The 15,670-nt window shown below is 41.3% G+C and overlaps 1 protein-coding gene across 2 annotated transcripts; it reads left to right on the top strand.

Moving 5' to 3' along the window:
* Window positions 1–1,160: 1,160 nt before the first annotated feature.
* Window positions 1,161–9,657, top strand: hgh1 (HGH1 homolog (S. cerevisiae)). Of its 2 annotated transcripts, none has more exons than XM_017455243.2 (7): window positions 1,161–1,242; window positions 3,091–3,692; window positions 3,785–3,885; window positions 5,210–5,308; window positions 7,956–8,047; window positions 8,189–8,311; window positions 9,143–9,657. In XM_017455243.2, the coding sequence occupies exons 2-7, from the start codon at window positions 3,154–3,156 to the stop codon at window positions 9,404–9,406; spliced, it is 1,218 nt and encodes a 405-aa protein (XP_017310732.1). In that variant the 5' UTR covers window positions 1,161–1,242; window positions 3,091–3,153; the 3' UTR covers window positions 9,407–9,657. The 2 variants fall into 2 exon arrangements, with proteins under 2 accessions (XP_017310732.1, XP_017310733.1); XM_017455244.2 differs by lacking the exon at window positions 1,161–1,242 and adding an exon at window positions 1,276–1,299.
* Window positions 9,658–15,670: the final 6,013 nt, after the last annotated feature.

Below are 15,670 nucleotides of genomic sequence, written 5' to 3'. Positions count from 1 at the left end.
AACCAATACTGCTTAATTCAATAAATGAAAGACTTATACCCAATCATGTTACTGATCTGTTGCCAATGAACCTAATTAGTTGCAAAATGTTCCTCCAGCTGATTCTTTTTAGCAACACTCAGTTTCCCAGCCTTTTGTTGCCCTGTCGCAACTTTTCTGAGACATGTTGTGGCCATGAATTTCAAAATGACCTTATTTTTTCCTTCAAATTGTACATTTCCTCAGTTTACACATTTGATATATTTCATATGATCTATTGTGAATAACATATGGGTTTTACATAGATTTGCATAGATTTGCAAATCATAGCATTCTGTTTTTATTTACATTTTACACAGTGTCCCAACTTTTTTTGGACTTGGGGTTGTGTGTGTGTGTGTGTGTGTGTGTGTGTGTGTGTATATATATATATATATATATATATATATATATATATATATATATATATATATATATATATATATATATATATATATATATATATACATATATATATATATATATATATGTGTGTGTGTGTGTGTGTATATATATATATATATACACACACACAATACACACAATACACACAATATTGCAAATGCAAATATTAGCACAAAGTAACAAATATATACATAAACCATAAAGCATATGAAATGTGCAAATGTGCCTAACGCTTCCTGAGCAGGAAAGAAGAACGGAAACAAAAGGAAACCAAAAAAAATCAAATCAAAGAAAATAGGTACAAACACAGGATACAGATTTTAAGTGTGTGATTTTAAATTTATCCCTATTGAGTGAGCCGATGGAGACGGTGGTGAGGAAAAACTCCCTGAGGTGATCTGAGGAAGAAACCTTGAGAGGAACCAGACCCAGAAGGGAACCCGTCCTCATCTGGGGAACAACAAATACCCACACACAGCAAACTTTCTTTTAGTAACTGTAGTATTTTATTGATTTAAAAAATCTGAATAAAAATTAAACATTTGGTAATGGAAACCTGATAGTGCAGTTAGTGTGTTAGTGTTTGATATTCTTATTCTGAAGTTATGGACACATCATTAATACAGATTAATTCATGTTTTCTACTGACATAGTCAGTACACTATCCTACACGTACAGTTTCTACTGTATCCACAGAGTGTGAACATGATCACACCGCCACACTCCAGTCCTGCAGGTGGCAGTAAAGCACCGCTGTTCATCTCCAAAACAGGGAAAGAAGTCGCTCTCTGTCATACATGTGTTTTAGTCCTGAAGTAGGTAAGTACACGGAACCTTAAAAATGATCAATCTGTTAGTCATCTTCACTGTTTTCAGGTGAGAAATCATCTCGCTGTTGTTTACTGCGTCTTACTTTTAATTCTATAACATCTGATCTCACGTTCTGATCTGATGGTAACGTTACTGTGTGATATTGATTTCTTCTTCAACAACAAAAACCTCACAGTTGGTTATTGAAGAATAATGTTTATTTAACATCTTAATAAAGACTAGAATAGAAGTGTGTAACACCGCGATGCATTTTGGGACAACTAACGAGTAAGACCTGTTTATGGCTCACAACATTGCTACTATTACTACTACTACTATTACTACCACCACTCCCATCACTAACTATTACCATTACTACTACCATTACTACTACCATTACTACTACTATTACCTTTACTACTACTATTACCTTTACTACTACTATCACTACTACTACTATTACTACCACCACTCCCATTACTACTACTATTACCTTTACTACTACTATTACTACTACCACCACTCCCATCACTAACTATTACCATTACTACTACTATTACTACCATTACTACTACTATTACTACTACCACTCCCATCACTAACTATTGCCATTACTACTACTATTACGTTTAATACTACTATTACTACCATTACCACTACTGTTACTACTACCACTCCCATCACTAACTATTACCATTACTACTACTATTACTACCATTACTACTACTATTACTACTACCACTCCCATCACTAACTATTGCCATTACTACTACTATTACTACTACTATTACCTTTAATACTACTATTACTACCATTACCACTACTATTACTACTACTACTATTACTACTACCACCACTCCCATCACTAACTATTACCATTACTTCTACTATTACTACCATTACTACTACTATTACTACTACCACTCCCATCACTACTACTATTACTACTACTACTACTATTACTACTACCACTCCCATTACTAACTATTACCATTACTACTACTATTACTACTACTACTACTATTACTACTACCACTCCCATTACTAACTATTACCATTACTACTACTATTACCATTACTATTACCATTACTACTACTATTACCACTGCTACCATTACTACTACAATTACCATTACTACTACTACTACTACAACCACTATTACCATTGCTACTACTACTAACATTACTACTACTACTACAACCACTATTACCATTACTACTACTACTATTACAGTGATTAGCTGTTGGGAACGGTAGTGATCAGTGATTGGACGTTGGAAATATTAGAGATCAGTGATTGGACATTGGGAACGGTAGAGATCAATGATTGGACGTTGGGAACGGTAGAGATCAGTGATTGGACATTGGGAACGGTAGAGATCAGTGATTGGACATTGGGAACGGTAGAGATCAGTGATTGGACGTTGGGAATGGTAGCGATCAGTGATTGGATGTTGGGAATGGTAGTAATCAGTGATTGGACGTTGGGAATGTAGGTTTGCACAAGTACACCGCAGTCAGACGTTACACACGGGTGGTGAGTCGAGTGAACCTGCTCTCTCAGCTTGTTTAACAGCAGCCGTGATGTGAGCTGGAGAACCGTATCGAGTACAGGACAGTCACTGACGTCTGCTCAAAAAGTCATTACATTTGTTGCTAAGCATTATTATTTTTTTTTTTAAATAAATAAAGTTGCTAAAAGCATCTAAAAATTTACCAAATCTAGCTTCAGGAGCTAAGTTGGCAAGACTACATGTAGTGTAATACAAAGCAGACATGACGCTGCCCCAAACTGCACAGGACTCCACTTGTTAGATGTTCCAGTCATGTCATCTTATCATCTGTGTATGTCTTTAGTTTTGTAGACACCACAATCTTTTTGAAGTGCTTGTAGCCCATGAACAGTTTGGCACACACACAATGCTAAGTGACACTGAGGCTCAAGAGCTCCTCTGTTTCCTCCGACTGGACACGAGGCCGGACGTTAAGGGCCAGGCTACGGAGTACATCCTCGGCCTGACAGGAACGCGAGATGGCTGCCGCTACCTACAGACAAAGTCTGACTTCCTCAAGGCTCTGGTCACGCTGACGGCAGATATCTCCATCGCCATCGTAAAGGACTGTTACCATGCCCTGGTCAACCTCTCGGCTGACGAAACACTGCACAAACCCTTGATGAAGGAGGCAGGCATTTTACCCGTGCTGCTAAACCACCTCCTTGACCCAGAGTACGAGTTCTCAGATCGCATCTGCTCCGTCCTGACCAACCTGTCCAGGCATGAAAGGACGTGTGTGGACGTGTTACACGAGCTGCAGGAGCAGGTCGGCATGGCCAAAATAGTCGAGATCTTCTGCACCGAGGGCTTTAATAAGAAAGCCTCACTGCATTACCTGGGACCTCTGCTGTCCAACCTCACACAGTTACCCGAGGCCAGGCACTTCATCCTGGACAAGGAACGGTCAGTCTGTGTTAGTGCAGGACCTACAACAAGCTCTATACTGCGTTCTTAACAGCCCGAACATCAGCCATGTTGTTTTCTTTTTGCCGCAGGTGTGTGATCCAGAGGCTTCTTCCCTACACGCAGTACGAGGCGTCAGTCACCAGACGTGGTGGAGTTGTCGGCACGCTCCGAAACTGCTGCTTCGACTACAGTAAGCTTGAGCTCTTATAATATTTTGTACCTTTCTGACACATACTGTACTTATCTACAGTAGTGACTGTAGTTAAATATTTTCCTGGAATATATATTTATTTCACATTGCGGAGTAAGAGTTGATCTAGCCTTGCAGTTAGATCTAGCCTTGCATACTTTACAGCATGTTTGGTTGAACGTCGATGTTTAACTTATTAGTATAATTTAACAAGTAAATATAAATAAATAAGTAAGAACAAGTAAACAATAGATAAACGTGAACTGAGAGATATTTCTGACTTTTCATTAAATTGATCAAATCTAATTGGACACATCTGATTGAAGGACCTGTAGCAGACAACATTACAACAGTATATTTGTTTTATCTTCTTACTTTTTTTTCTTGTCCATGTTTGGAGCATATTTTCAGCCACATTAAGATCTGAGCACCTGCCAATTAATAGATTTAAATGAATAGATAAATGAAATCATCTATTCAATCTGTTATTTAATAGATTTAGATATTTGGTGTAACTCAGTGAAGACAGGGATCCCAGGGAACCATGAAGTGTAGCCTGGGTGGGATTTACAAGTTATTATTATTGTTTATTATTGAGGTCTTATTCAGTTATCCGCCTGTTCGCGTGGTCGCTTGAATTGACGGGGGTTCGTCTAAACCTGAATAATAAGTAGCCTGTGAATAATGTCGTGGAAAGTTCAGGATTAAAACGCTCTGTTGCTCCAGTCGATAGCAACTGTGGGAGGTCAAATGTATGGGTGAATGATGAATGAAATATTACAGAGTCATTTCTAGAAGTATTTACGAGCACTGTAGCTTGTATTGTCCAAAAAAAACAAACAAACAAAAAACGGTTCCAGCTGTTAAAATCAGATAAGTTCATAAGGGTCTTAAAGGTATTACAGCTGGATGAGGTGAACAATAAGAAAAGGTCCATTTCAACAACGCAGAGAGGACTTCAGGTGGCAGGGCGTGATGATGATGTGTAGCAGTTTGGAAATTTTTACTTAGGCTTTATATTAGGGTTAAATGAGCAGGAGGAACATGTGAAGCATGGTGGAGGATTTGTTCATCCATCCATCCATCCTCAACCGCTTATCCGTAGTCGGGACGAACTCGAACTGTGGAACTAAAAGTGCCTAAACTAATAGAACTCATAATAGACCCTGTTGCCTGGTAGTGCATCCCCCCCTAATATCTGCACCATTAAAAGAAAACCCGAAAGCCTGATGAAGTAAACGTAATGTATCTAGAACACTGACACGTCTTTGGACCTGTTCATCTTGTGGAGGATGAGGACGTTTTATTTGTATTTGTGTTGCAGCCCATCATGAGTGGTTGCTAAGTGACGCGGTGGATATTTTGCCCTTCCTGCTCTTGCCCCTGGCCGGTCCGGAGGAGCTCTCTGACGAGGAGAACGAAGGTAATTCTTCTCCTTTTAGCTCTAATGGAAGGTTTGTTCTGTACTGAAGCGTGACCACATTCAGACCGTTAGTGTTATTTAAAGAAAGGCAGAGTATATGTATCGTGCTCAATACACAACAGAGACAGCGGGTTAACTATCGATTGGCTAGGTGGAAGGGCGTATTCGCCTAAGACAGGAAGCATATCAGTGTAAGAGAGGCACAACTCCATATATGGTATTTGGGAAGACATAGGAATGCGAGTAAGACATGGCGAGAGGCTTAATCTGTCCGTACCTGGTTGGAGTGGAGGAAGAGTTAACAAAGCAACAAAGAGGAAAAGTGTTAACAAGGGAACAGACAGGGAAGAGTGTTTACCTACAGTAAACTTATCAGGGTTTTACTTTGAAGTCGTTTGTGAGACTTTTTTCCTTGTTTAAAAAAATATATTAGTTTTTTTTTTTTTTTTAGACTTTTATACTTTTTACTCTTGCAGTTGCTTATATTCGTCAGTAGAGGGCGGTGTTAATTAATTTAATCACTTGCATGCTGAAGGACGTTAATCCATCCTGCAGTCATATGATGTAGCAGCACTTTATTCCTTTAGCTGTCTCACCTCCTCATCTGTACACTCTGCTCAAACAGATAAGGTTCCAGTGCTTGAACTTTCATGCTAACACCCCAGTAGATTCATTGTGCTCATCATCTTGTAGCTCGCTCACTAGCCGAGCCGAGTCTCTGCCATGACTCGCGCAACTAGCCGCATTGCTTTCTGGGACTTTGAGTTCAGTGCTTGCCGTCTTCACTTGTTCTACGCCGGATAGGACATGAAAGTTATCACGTGTGTGAGATTGTTGAATTTTTCCTTTCTCATATTAAAGTGCACGTATTATGCTTTTTCAGATATTCCCTTTCATGTAGTGTGTTACATCGCTGTTTGTGAACGTAAAACGTCTGCAAAGTTTCAACAATCAAAGCGCACGACAAGCGGGGTTATCGACTCCCAAAAGAAGGAACCGATTCTGAACAGCTGAATCGAGTCGTTAGTGATTCCAGACTTTACTTCCTGTACTAACCTACGTAGGTTTGTAACAATAAACCCCGCCTCTGGTCTTCATTGGCCGCTCGCTGACAGACGGAGCTGAAATTCGTTACGGTAATGGGCGTTTCCTTTTTGAAACACGCTGACAGCGATAGACCAATCACAACAGACTGGGACATCTGACCAATCAGAGCAGAGTATGCTCTCTGAAAGGAGGAGTTTAGAACGAATCCTTTAGAATGGATCATTGATTTGTGATACTGGGGGTGAAAAAAAGTTAACGCTGCAGTTTAAATTATGAGCACGTTAAAGTGTTTTTTGACCTCGGATGCGTGTAATTCTATTGTATGAGACGTTTAAAACAAAATTATTCACGTTTAAAATAATAATAGGAAATTACAATGCTGAACCAACGAACAGATTAGCACCGTAATCTCTAAACACATCCCAGATATTTCCGTGTATGTGTTTCAGGGTGGAGGTTCCTTTAAGAGCAGGACTGTTTCAAAAAAAAAAAAAAAAAAATAGGCAGAAATATTCCATTCGAATGCAGAACGAAGGATGTGGCCATTGTCACCAGTCAGTTTGTATCATTTTTATACGATAACTTTTGTGCAATATTTTCCCTTTTTAAACTGCGCTTAGGTTCCAGAAGTATAACCAGCCTGATAAAGAGAAAACAGCAGCTCCAGAGACCAAAGCAGGAGAGGCACCACTTCTTTAAGAGTATTACTGCCAAATGCATGTTCGTGCAGAGTGCACAGAGAGCCGAGCTACAGGCTTGGAAGCTTTTCCATAATTATGGTTCCTTAATGCTTTACACCCTGTAATAAACATAACATGTTACTCAGTTATGTATATATATATATATATATGGGGGTCGGAGGACGCTTATAGGGGGTACATGAGAAACTGGTGTCACAATAAGATGGCATATGCAACAGCTCATCAGGTTCATGCTGACATATAACGTTGTATAATTATACAACTAACTGTAAAAAATGTTTAAGCAATAATAATAAAACTACGCTATACGGCCAAAACTGTGTGGACACCTAACTGTCACTTCCAAATGTAGTTCTTCCCCAAACTGTTAGCATAACATTTTAATCCCACAGAATGTTTCTGTACGCTGGAGCGTTATAGTTTCCCTTTACCGGATCGAAGAGGAACCTAAATCTGTTCCAGCATGATGATAACAGTGCTCCTGTACACAAGCGAGCTCCATGAAGACTCCGTGGTGCGTTAAGTAAATCGTTGGAGTGGAAGAACTCGAGTGTCCTGCACAGAGCCCTGACCTCAACCCCACTGAACCCCTCTGGGATGAACTGGACCTGGAGTCTCCTCGACATCCCGACATCAGTGCCTGATCTCAGTAATGTTCTTGTAGCTGAGTGAACACAAATCCACACAGCCACGCCACAAAATATAGTGGAAAGTGGATTATAACAGCAAATTGGGACTAAATCTGGAATGGGATGTTCGACTGGCACATATGAAGTAGTAGTGTTGCCATGGCAATAACGTCTGGATTGGCCATGGACCGAAGGCATTTGTCATTTTTTTTTAGCAAACTAACAGAATTTAGCAGTGTGCTGAACACCGGGTTGTATGTTTGTGTGAAGGTTTGCCTGTGGAACTGCAGTACCTTCCAGAGGACAAAACAAGAGAAGACGACCCTGACATCCGCAGGATGCTTATCGAGACACTATTACTGGTAAGAAACCTGTTTTCCTGCTAACTTCTCTGCTTGACGTGATTTTCACGTACGACTGCTGCGAATGTTCCTACTGCGATATGAAAAGCGTGTGCGCAGTTTTAACGTGGGCGACGTGATGGTGTGTCTGATTTACCACAGCTTACAGCCACCAAAGCAGGACGGCAGATTATGATGAAGAAAAACGTCTATCCCGTTATGCGCGAGTTTCATAAGTGGGAGAAGGATCCACGAGTGATTTCTGCCTGCGAAAAGCTTGTTCAGGTATAGACCCACCTCTTTAAAAATAAATAAATAAATGTTTTAATATAGGTGTGAAGTTTGTCAAATTCTGTCATGTCGTAACGTTTAAGTGTTCTTAAGAGTCTGAAATCTGATTTCAGTCATACAGCATGAAACAAGTTTCCCTTTCCTGTGGTCTAACTTTACCTGCTTGGGTGAACGGATAGCGTGCCAACGAGTTCTTGTCTGGTTGTTGTGCTTGGTATGACCCCAGACGACGAGCGGAGGGAATTCAGTAAACCGAATAGAGATTTATTGGCTCGAGTGGAAGGAACGAAAATAGACAGGATGCACTAATTCGCTGGAAAACTCCTGGTTTTGTCACTGTGGCATGGTGGCAGTAGTAACACGAGAGCGCAGTTCCATGGAAAAAATGTCACGAGGTCTTCTAATAAAGCTTGGTGTACTCCATAACATGTGGGAGATCCCTTTTGATCTCGGTCCACAAGCAGAGCTCGAGTCATTTTGGGTTTTTACCCAACCTTTTTAATCACCATCATAAAACATTCAGCATGCAAGGCTCAATATAAGCCTAATATTTACTTAAGATTAATGGCTTTTTACTGGCCTCGTGTTACAGGATTATACAATGTATTTTCCCCATCTTGTTAGGTTGTCTAATTAATAACAATCTTATAAAACTTAACTGGTGTCTGGAAGCTCATTAATCAGGTTATACTGTACTCCTGCTACTGACTGTTCTTACTGAACTGAAGTCCATGCTATCAGACGTACTCCTGACGTTGAAAGGGTCTGCCCTATCACAGTCTCTCTTTCTTTGTTTTTCATTTTCACTGGGTGTGGGCTGGTCAGGTTTTGATCGGAGACGAGCCGGAGGCAGGGATGGAGAACCTGTTGGAGGTGGCGATTCCTGAGGACGTTGAGCAGAAGCTGAAGGACGTGGATGCCAAAGAGCAGGAGCAGATTGAGAAAGAAGAACAAGAGCTGCTCAAAGCGGAAACCGAGAGGCGTCACAGCTCAAATCCGGAAGGGGCTGGAATGATGGATGGCCTGCAGGATGGACACCAGACACACATCTCACACACATCTCCAGTTCCTAATGACTCAGTTCTATAACCCCGTCATCCAGAAATGGAGTTTCTGTTATTAAGGCTGTGCTGTTTTAATATTATGAGCTAGTAAAGTGGGGACAATGTGGAGTCTTTATGATGCACTCGCTTACTTTTAGGATGAAACTGGGTCCGGATGGCAGTATACCAATTGGAATATCAGCTGTGGGCTGGAAAAATGAGTCACCCTTTAAGTTTCCTGTACGCAGATTTAATAATACGAACGTTTTATATTAAAATCCCTCTTAGTCCATCGTATCTTGACTGTGATATCAGTTTTTGTGTTGTGGGCACCATTTCCCATTTCAGCTGCAGAAACTAGAGAAACCTGAGAAGCCCATTCCCAATGCTGAGTATGTACATGAGGAACTCCTCAACTTATTCAGCACTGGGAATGGGCTTCTCAGCGTTAGCACTGCTGTACATCTGCGTTGCTTGATGTTATTTAATAGTAGAGCACAGTGTGAAGGTATATTAACGGGTAGAATCAGATGGTGTGCTCTGGTATTTTAGGTTATTTTAAAGAGATGCACCCCCATCACACATCACAACCCCTTGACAGTCCCTTACTAGTGCCATCTGCTGGCCCCAAACATTCTCATCACTTTAAAAGGCACTAAGAGAAGTGAATAAAGGAATCTTAGTATCAGAGTAGAAAATATGCATGTAGCATAGGCTTGTGGAATTAAAGACGTTTCCTGATGAGAAAAAGCAGAAGAAGAAAATAATCATTCATTACCTATAATAATAATAATTTTTTTAAAAAGTTACTCATGAATACCGGTGTCTTTATTTATTGTATTTGTTGCTAAAGAATTTAGGAGTTTCCAGGAATATGCTGTAATCTAGTACATATAGGACTGTAGTCACAAACTCCTGAGCTCCAAAACTCCTCGGAGCAGAATCTCAGGAGGCGTGTAGGCCAGAGAGCAACAGGAAGTCCTCATCAAAACATTCCTCTTGCGTAAGCCCTTTAACCTGGTCAGGGAGGGATCTGGAGCCCTAGGCACGAGGAGGGAATACACACCTCAAGGGACACCAGTCCATCAGACAGCACCGTGGACACGCACATTAACGCACGTTTCAGAGTCATTTAGAGTCATCAGTTCACACTCCAGCATGTTTTTGGGAGGTGTGAGGAAACCAGGGTGTACGGCAGCACGTTTACTTAAAAAAAAAAAACCCTGCTGTAGTGGTTTGTGTTGGGAAGCCAAAATCTGACGGAAACAACCAGCAATGGGAAAGCGGCGCCTCAAAACCTGGCTCGGAAATATTTCGATGTAAAATCCTCCTCTATGACATCTAGTGAGATACTATCACATTTACAACGTGTACAAAATTAAGAAATAAATCACGGCAAAACAAACGGTAAGATGCAGAACGCTGCGCTTTGTCTTTGTAAAGGAAGATTAATTCGATAAATGAATCGGTCCATCAGATTGCATCCTGTAAGTATTCAAATAGAGGTCATTTGTAAGTTACGACCTTCTACTAGGAAAAACCTCAAGTCGGAACTCCTACTCAGGAACTCGGGACGCTCTCCTCGTCTCCGAGTTCAGCAGGTGACGTCAAATCAACATGGCTGCTCACAGCATGAACGATAAAGAGTAGCACCTTATCTTAATGGTAATCTTGGAGACCATTAAGATAATGGTCTTAATCTCGAGCCACACACGATTTTACGGAGATACTAGAGATCCAGATCTTTTCTGCCTCTGGATGGAGCTCAAATCTTCTCCAATTCCAGATTGCTGGGACTACGGCCGCTCCAAACGCCATACAGACTTCATATAAATCCATAATGAACTTTTTCACACTAACTGTTGTTACCCAGATGAGGACGGGTTCCCTTCTGAGTCGGGTTCCTCTCAAGGTTTCTTCCTCTTAAAACATCTTAGGGAGTTTTTCCTTGCCACCGTCGCCACTCAGTGGCTTGCTCAGTTGGGATAAATTCACACCTTTAATATCTGTATACCGTGTTGATATTTCTGTAAAGCTGCTTTGAGACAATGTCTATTGTAAAAAGCGCTATACAAATAAAATTGAATTGAAGTGAATTAAGGCCATGCGTGTAGGCTTTTGAAATGTCCCTCGGTTCAAAGACGATGACATCAAAGCGTGTATAGCGTGAATATGTCCAGGAGATGGAAAACATGATTCTTAATCTTCCTTAAAATGTTCAAGTGATTAGTTGTAATTACACGTGGCCTTCCCCGACACGTTTAAACCTCAGGCCTGTGTGGTAGGAGGCAGTGCTTCCTGGTCGGATCTGAACGGCAGATGGCCGGAAAAGTCGATTTCACGCGCTCGCACGTGACAACAGCCAGGTTAATGAAAGAAGGAGCAATGGGAGGCAGACTTGGTGCAGGTACGCGACATCACATCATTCCTTTCACTGTGTGTTTTGTTTGGCACGGATGCGCGAGAGAAAACGACAGTTTGTTTTAAAGTGTGGCGATTAGTAGCCTACTGGCTCTGGAGCCTTTCAGCGCGTAACTGACAGGTACAGTTAATCTTCAGGCTGCTTTTCGGCAACGGCTGCGATCCCTCAGCGGAAGACTTTCCAGCGGTCCAGAAGGGGAAATTACCTAGAGAGATCTTAAACTTTTTGAGGGATATGGCTGGCTAATATATTCTTTTGACAGCAGCCCGAAGGAGGCGGTTTGGAGCTGTCGAGAAACCAATTATCGTCGGACTGCGAGAATGCGGTTTGGAACGGTAGCCGGTACGAGTGGTTAGTGTTCCGGCGCAAAAAGATGACCTCTGAGAAAATCATCGGAGACAGAGCTGTGCTTTCCTAGCGTGACATCTGGTTCTAACACGAGCCTAAATCAGTTTTCAGTGAACATTGTTTTATTTCCTGTCTTTCCCGAGCACGATAATAGATAGTAGAAGCTCTTGTGCTTGGCCCAAAATGTCTCCATAAGTTTATTATGCTCAAACTGGGATATGAATCATCTGATCAGGTAATAGACACTGCTTCTGCTACGTTCCTCATTGCCAACAATGTGTGAACAGTCCTGCAAATTTATCTACAGCGTATTAATAGCCTACATAGTGGATATGATGTACTATTAGTGAAAGTGTTTTTATTATTAACAGCCGTATCCCGAGGATTTTGTTTTATTTACAACTACTATTGGGTGGTTTGTCTTTCTTTTTTTTTTAGATTTTAGTTTTCCTTGTTTGTCAGCTGAAAAGAGAGAAGAAAGGAAAGCCAAGATAAGCCTGTAGGCATACATGTTGCTCTGATCAGATCTGAGCAGACACAGCAGGTAACAATTACCTTGACTGAAAGAAGACATTTTACAATTTGGAAACGAAAGCCTTTAAATCAGTGTGAATTACATAATCATTATTATCATTATGGCATGCTATAATTTCCATTTCCATTCATTTATCGTGGACTGCACAGTGGCACAGAGGTTAGCGTTGCCTCCTCACAGCTGCAGGGTCCCTGGTTCAACGCAGAGCTCTGGTTTCTGTCTGTGTGGACTTTCACATGTTCTCCCCATGTTTCCATGGTTTTTCTCCACGTTCTCCGGTGTCCTCCTCTCGTCCAAAATGTAGGTGGACTGGTATGAAATAAATGAGCGGTTGAAGGGTTGTAGAATTGATATGGAGTAATCCAAACCAGGTCAAGGTCACAGCAAGGTTACATGTCTGGAACAGTTTTTCTCTAATAGCTTTCTCCCTGATCGAAATATATTGTAAGGATCTTTCGTGCTTATTAATTGGCATTTGTTGGTGGCACAGGCAACCCCGTCAACGCTGTTGGTGTCGAGTTCTACTTATTTTAACCTAAATTTGATTTGATTTCATTTGATCAGGTTCAGGTTAAACTCACTCTTATTTTATTCCGTAGATACCCTGAATCGGCCCATGCTACAAATGTGTGTGTTAATATGCGTGTGCGTGGTGCCCTGTGATGAACCGGTTCAGGGGTATTCCGGGTGTATTCCCATCTCATGCCCAGTGTTCCCAGGACAAAGCGGTTCTTGATGGTGAAAGAACGATTTTAAAGTACCTCAGCTCTTCTTTTGGTTCGCAAAAACCAAAGGTGGGGGAGTTCTTCCCCTGAGCCCCTCTATCCCACCCCCAGTCATTTAGCAGAGGGTAAGGTGAATGGTTGACATGTAGTAGGAAACCTGAGGTCATTTACGCAGTAATTTGAAGATTTGTTTAGTTATTCTGTATTAACTCCTTCATCTCAAAACCTCTCCTTATTAGACAAACTATATTTTTTCTTTATTTTGGATAAAACCACAATCTCAATTACGTGTCCTTATATATATATATAATGAAGAATGCTATAAATAGAGACGGTATCTCTATTCTTCTGACTGCCAAAGAGCAGGGAAACAGATTCGCTCTTTCTCTCTCCACATTCTGACTCATGGAGGAGTAAATGAGCTTTTAAAACAATGAAACAAATCAGTACTTCGGTCCCACATGTGTCCCAGGTAATATTACTTCCTCTGATGGTCCAAAGTTGGACAATTGTTGAGTTTAAGTACACCTTCTTGTTTGATTAGGTGCTCTGGTGTGCACTGCGTGGGTCGGATGTGGAGAGGCACGATGTCCAACAGGTGGTAAGAGTATTAACCAGGAAGCACACAGAAACCAGATGGACCCAGGCCACTGGAAATAGACTCCTACGCTTCGTACAGCGGGGCAGCCTAAATGAGGAAGAAAAACAAAATCAGACAAAATCAAGCCACTACTTAAATAAACGTCCGGCTGGCGTATCGTCATTTATTCACAGATCTGTGTGAGAAAGGGGTCTGGGGTCTTTGAAATTTGTCTTCCAGTTCACCTCCACTGCTAAAGAGGTTACCTAAAATATACAGACTATATGCGACAAGCATTTTTATCTGTGCATAGTGGCCCGACCCATATATGTGCAGACCTCAGAAGTCGTTCCCAGCTCATTCCACCAAGACTCTGGGTGACGCTTTCACTTATAAGAGGTTTACATATAGATTTGCAGCAAAGAATAGAGCTGTTTAATGAACAAATAAGAAACCCTCACAGCAGTCACCTGCTTGTCAAGCCTTGCACAACTCCACCATGCTGACGCAGACTCTACCCGACCCATCTATTAATCACAATAATGGTAAGTGCGACTTTTTTCCCCCCACACGTGCATACAGACAGGTGACGAATTAAAGGAAAAACCAACACTTACTGAAGCGCTATAGTAAGGTCTTGGACCACTATGAGTTGCCCAGAACAGTTTCAATGTGTCTTGGCACAGACTCGTTCTCTGGAACTGTACTGGAGAGGGATTAACACCGTTCTTCCAAAAGAAATTCCCTCAATTGGTGTTTTGATAACGATGGTCATGGAGAAGCTGTCTGACACGTCAATCTGTAATCTCTCATAGCTGTTCAGTTGGGTTGAAATCTGGTGACTGTAAAGGCATTACTTTCATACTCAGCAAAATAGTTTTTTGAGAACTCATAACCTGTGGATGGAGCGGAGTCATCCTGGAAGAGACCACTCCCATCAGGATAGAAATAAGGCGGTCAGTCAGAATAACTTTGTACTGATTTGACGTGACTCTTCCTTCGAGGTGAACAGGTGAACCCAAACCATGACCGCACAGCATAACAAAGCCACTAGTGTTTCCCTTCGTTTGCCATCCACCTCTAGGCTATCTAATGTAAATTCTACACCCCCACTGCTCCAAGCCTCTGAGGAGCACCTCTACAGTATTGATGGCTATATAGAAAACGCAGTTACTTACTGATGCTGTATAAATCTTATAAGAATGTACACCAGCAGTAGCATCACTTGATTGTGTGACATGGATATATTTCATTTCCACAACATGCTCCCATGAAGTTAAACCCAGCACAGATTTTTTCAGTCAAGCCATGCAGCAGTGGATTTTGTTCTCAGAAAGCTGGATTCAGCATCCTGTGTGAACTAAAACCATTTCATGCACCACAATAGGTGCTATATTTCTCAATTCCCTTTCATTTGACCTACATTTGACACGTCCCATATCATAAACTTTGCTGTTCATAAATCGTGGTAACAGCAGTGTTTGGACTTTAAGATAGAGCTCCTGTTTCTCGCGCTGTGGGCCTCTGCCAAGCGTCTCCACTTCATGGCTACTTCTGGCCATCGCACAAGCACATCGATTTGGATAATTCTGCAACCCTAAAGGTTCAACCTTACTGCCTCATTGTTTTTATCTTTCATATTCACTACAGTCAAATGTAAACGTTTAACATCTCTTAACTACAGTATGACATTTCTTGGG

Source organism: Ictalurus punctatus, chromosome 24 (assembly GCF_001660625.3).
Source record: "Ictalurus punctatus breed USDA103 chromosome 24, Coco_2.0, whole genome shotgun sequence".
Classification (NCBI taxonomy): domain Eukaryota; kingdom Metazoa; phylum Chordata; class Actinopteri; order Siluriformes; family Ictaluridae; genus Ictalurus; species Ictalurus punctatus.
Note: the sequence above shows the minus strand (reverse complement) of the source record. Positions and strands in the feature narration are given on the sequence as shown.